The sequence below is a fragment of the Crocuta crocuta genome, unplaced genomic scaffold, assembly GCF_008692635.1.
Source record: "Crocuta crocuta isolate KB4526 unplaced genomic scaffold, BGI_CrCroc_1.0 scaffold978, whole genome shotgun sequence".
Taxonomy (NCBI): Eukaryota; Metazoa; Chordata; class Mammalia; order Carnivora; family Hyaenidae; genus Crocuta; species Crocuta crocuta.
In genome coordinates, this window is record NW_027530876.1 from 678621 (window position 1) to 682757 (window position 4137).

General features: G+C 56.1%; 2 protein-coding genes across 2 annotated transcripts in view; both read right to left on the minus strand.

The window, feature by feature from the left end:
• Positions 1–1550, minus strand: part of IRAK1 (interleukin 1 receptor associated kinase 1) — a 13244-nt gene extending 11694 nt beyond the window's left edge. The window contains exons 1-2 of the mRNA XM_077769611.1: positions 1493–1550; positions 1172–1231 (exon numbers count right to left, since the gene is read on the minus strand). Coding sequence (XP_077625737.1) covers positions 1172–1231; positions 1493–1550 — 118 coding nt within the window. The remainder of the gene's footprint in view (positions 1–1171; positions 1232–1492) is intronic.
• Positions 1551–1650: 100 nt separating this feature from the next.
• MECP2 (methyl-CpG binding protein 2) overlaps positions 1651–4137 on the minus strand; it is a 56681-nt gene continuing 54194 nt past the window's right edge. Inside the window, exons 4-5 of the mRNA XM_077769612.1 lie at positions 1891–2063; positions 1651–1791 (exon numbers count right to left, since the gene is read on the minus strand). Coding sequence (XP_077625738.1) covers positions 1651–1791; positions 1891–2063 — 314 coding nt within the window. The remainder of the gene's footprint in view (positions 1792–1890; positions 2064–4137) is intronic.

Genomic DNA, 4137 nt, shown 5'->3' on the forward strand with positions numbered 1-4137 from the left:
TGTCAGTCAGAGCTCCAGGTATTTTTAGATCAGCAGTTTTGCAAAAGCTTGCTCTTATTCATTCAGCAACATCGAAATGCAATTTTCTGCCAAATGTTTTCTAGGTTTTCCTTCTGAATTGTCAAGAACAGGTTTCAGTGTTCACTTTTCCCCCCCATTTAATATGTGACTTCAGACCCTGGGGGAGGCAGTATCCTAGCGATGTATAACAATGAGACTATGCCTCTTGTACAGATGGATAGAGTATCTGAAAGAGAAAGACGCAAAAATGGAGACTCAACAAACCCCTCCAGAGTGGACGAGTTTACTGATGAAGAGAGCAAGGGGGGTCCTTACAGAGAACAGAGCAAGCTCAGGAACGCGACACGNCCACGGGGCTCTGGACATAGCTTGCTTCCTGAGGTCTGGGCCATCAGTCCTACAATCTGTGCGTGAAGCTCCCACCAGGAAACGATTCGGGGGGACACTGGCTAGGAACGGGTGCACAGAAGGCTTCTCCGAGAACCGGCCCCTGCGACCTTCCCTGGCTCCATCAGCCCAGAGAGCCGGGTGGGAATGCTCTGGAAAGGGGGCACAGAGTTCGGCGGCCAGGCTCTCCTGGGCCCTGCAAGACCCAGCCGGCCCCACCTGGGGAATTCAGTTCCCACCTTGTGCTCCTTCCTGCGCTTCAGCTGCTTTATTAAAAATTACTTAAATGCACAGGTCCTGTCAGCTCAATAAACTCCTTTCCCTCCAAACACGGCAGTTTGTTTCAGGCTACCACCCTCTTTCACAACCTGTCACAGCGGTGAGAAGCTGGGCAGAGGAGCAGGTGACTAGGACCTGCTCCAGGTCCTAGTGCCACCACTGGTGGCCTCTAGCCTGGAATGGCACCCTTGAACAGACTGTTGCCCACACCTGCAGGGGTCTCGGGAGCAGAAGCCAGGTGCCGGCTGCGGCCAGCATCCCCAGGCCACCACCACGGCTTGCACCTTCCGGGGAGTTGGGGGGTTGGGGTCTCGGATAGTTTGGCACTGATGGACTTGGGGAACGGGGCACGTCTAGGTGTCTCCTGTGTCTTCTGATGTGGGAATTCAGCAGCGGCAGAAGGGAGCTGTGCCCGGCTGTGGCTCGGCGCCCTGCCTCACTACAGTGTCAAGGGCAGAAATTCCACTGGTTAGGGCAGGCCCACCAATGGGCAGGGCAGGGCGGGGCTGGGCATTGTGGGAGGAGCTCGAGGGCCTCCGGCATTCTGTTGGGAGAGGAGGTAGTGACTAACAACCGGGACGAGGGTTGGGGTGACTGAAAGGGACTCTGCGACCTAGCCCCACAAACAGGTATCTAAAAGCTGTTGCTTAATTTCTCTATTCTTCACACAGTCCCTAAAAGATGCCCCCAATCTTCGGGGTGGCCAAGTACAGACAAAATCGAGGTCACATCCCCAAACTGGGCTGGACACAGCTGGTGAGAATCCCATGGCCTGGCTTTCCCTCCAACCTCCTGCCAACCTGACCCAGGACAGGGCTGGTGTGGGAGCTGCAGGGCCCCTGCCGGTCAGGGCGACAAACCATCAAGGCGGCCTGCCTGACAGTGACTGCCTCGCAGTGCCTTTCTCAGGCGCAGAAGAGGGAAAGCGGAGGCAACGGGGAAGGAGAGAAACCCTGTGGAGCCTCAGGCGTGGCCTGCAGCTTTGGAGTCGGACGGAGCAGCAGCTGGGGAGCGAGGGGCTGCAGGTCGGGCCGGGCCGAAGGAAAACGACACTTGAAACGCTGTGCCCTCAACCACCAATGCCCAGTCAGTCCCTGGACGGTCCTGGGTGAAAGGGGGGTATGGCGNGAGGCCAGCCCCTGACTCTGGTTCCAGGAGTCACATCCCACTGGACTAAGTGTAATGCATAAAAACCCGACCGACCAGAACGGAAGGCGTCTCCATGACAAACTGGCCGGACGCTATGATCGCGTGGATAGGCATCCTTCGTTGGTGCCGGGAGTGTGAGGCTAGTTTGGGGTCAGGAGCCTTTTGTCCTTGAAGGAAGAGGGGTCCTGAAGGACTCGCCTCCTCCTCCTCCGACCCCCCTTCCCTTCCTGGGGCGGAGTCAGAAGGGAAGCCCAGAGGGTCGACAGCAGAGTGGGCCTGGTTGTGGGACTTGCTTTTGCAGCATAGGGAGATGGGTACAAAAACGCTACAAAAGCCAACTATGATTCTGCGAACAGAATGGGGGCAAACTCCCTTGCTTCTAACCGTTCCGGAAGAGACAAACGCGATTTTTTCTTAAGCTACTGATTGGAACTGTCAACTATGGTTCCTGATCACTAAGGACTGGCAAGGAAGTGCTAGACGGTTTGTAGGATGTTTCACTCCTTCATGGTTACACCGCAGTAAGGAAGCCAGGGGACAATAACTGAAATACACGAGACGACACGCACTTGACAGTTCATGGCAGCAGCTCGCATGGGACGTGCTTGTGGGTGTTTCTGGAAGCATAAGACTGCTGTCTCATTTGCTACTTTGATAAGGTACTTCTCAGTTGGACAGATTTAGATATAAGAGACATCTCTGTAAACACAGAAAAGGATATACCAATATGATGAAGATACGCAGCTAGATAAGGACTTCCTGAACAGAGAATGAGGGGATGGGGCCCTAAATGGAGACTGATCGAGGAACAGCCGCAGCAAAGCCAAGCCTCTAAGCCCCCCGCACCGTGGCCCTGGCGCAGAGGTGGACACAGGGAGTAGACTGGCCCCGCGCCGTCTCCGGCAAGCAAAGGCCACACCTTCTCCATCAGAAGAGAGTTCGTGGTTAATTTAAAGGAGGAGCAGAGGGGCCAGGGGCCCAGGTGCTGGTCCCAGCCCGCGCTTGGGGCACCTAAATTCCTTCCCACCTGCTGCCTTGTCGCGCTGCACTGTGCTAGCTGGGTCTGGCAGGGGCCAAGGTCAGGCCTGGGTTACTCAATGACTCTGGCAGGCCAAGGGGGCCTCTATGCTACCCTCAGCTCCCAAATCCAAATCCGCCCAGCTTCTCCTGCCCATTTCTCTCAAGTAGAAGGTTCAGAAGGCCCAGAATCCAGGGTCTAACCAGGGAAGGGAGCTCCCTAAGAGAGCAAGATCATGCTGCCCTCCTGCCCTGCCGGGAAGCCAAGGTGCTAGGGCCAGGTGGACTTGGCAGAGCCCGGGGCTTCCTCAGGGCTCAGAACAGGTGCGGAGGGGGCCGGGGCTGGCAGTGGGAAGGCCAAGGGCAGGGTGAGAGGTGGGGGCCTGAGCCGACCAGCATCAGCTTGGGTAAATTGGGAACTGTGGGTGCCTGGTGCAGAAGGGATGAATGAGGAGGGAAGAAATGAAAGGGTGAATGAAAGAAGGCAGAAATGGAAGGACAGAAAAGAAACCAATCAGGAAGTCCTTATAAAATTGCAGCAAACACTTAGAGTTTCGGAGCTTCGTGGGAACCCTATGTGCTGAGCCCACTTTAAAACAAGCGCAGGTATATACAGATCCAGGTAGTTCTAAACACCGTCATGTCTGGTGGCTTGAGGGACAAAGTGTCACCAATTCAAGCCAGTTTGCTCTCAGAGCATGTTTGTTTTGAAGTGGGAACATGAAGACTCAATAGTGCAAATAGTTCTAAGCTGTCCCTAAAGGAGTAGAATTGGAAAGTTTTGGAAGAACATTTTCCCCTCCTTTCCCCTGGCCCCCCAACCTGTCCACTAGGCCTCAATCTACCAGTCACAGACTGCTCTGAGCGACTAGGAGTTCTGTCGGCCCCACCGCTCTCTGCCACCCGGAGGAGCCGGGGCCAGCCTGCCCGCGCCTCGTCCCTCGTCCCGCTGCTTCCGCGGCCTCTCTCGAGCTCCACCCACTGGAGCGCGGCCCCGGGCCGTCCTCTCCTCTGGCTCAGGCCAATCTACACGCAGCAGCTCAAGGACTGACTCCCTCCTAGCCATGCCAGAACTGGAGCGAACAGGTGCTCGCTTTCCTGTCCCGTGAAATGTCCTAGTCGGTTTTGGGTTGGGGCTGGCGTGGGGCCAGATTTGTGCCACCATGGGTGAGTTCACACGGGCTGTAGCCACTGGCCATCTCTGTCTTTTTCTCTAAAGAGTCCAACTGTCTCTCCTGCCTCACACCTCCCTGCCCCAATGTGGGTGGGGGTGCTGGGGGGTAG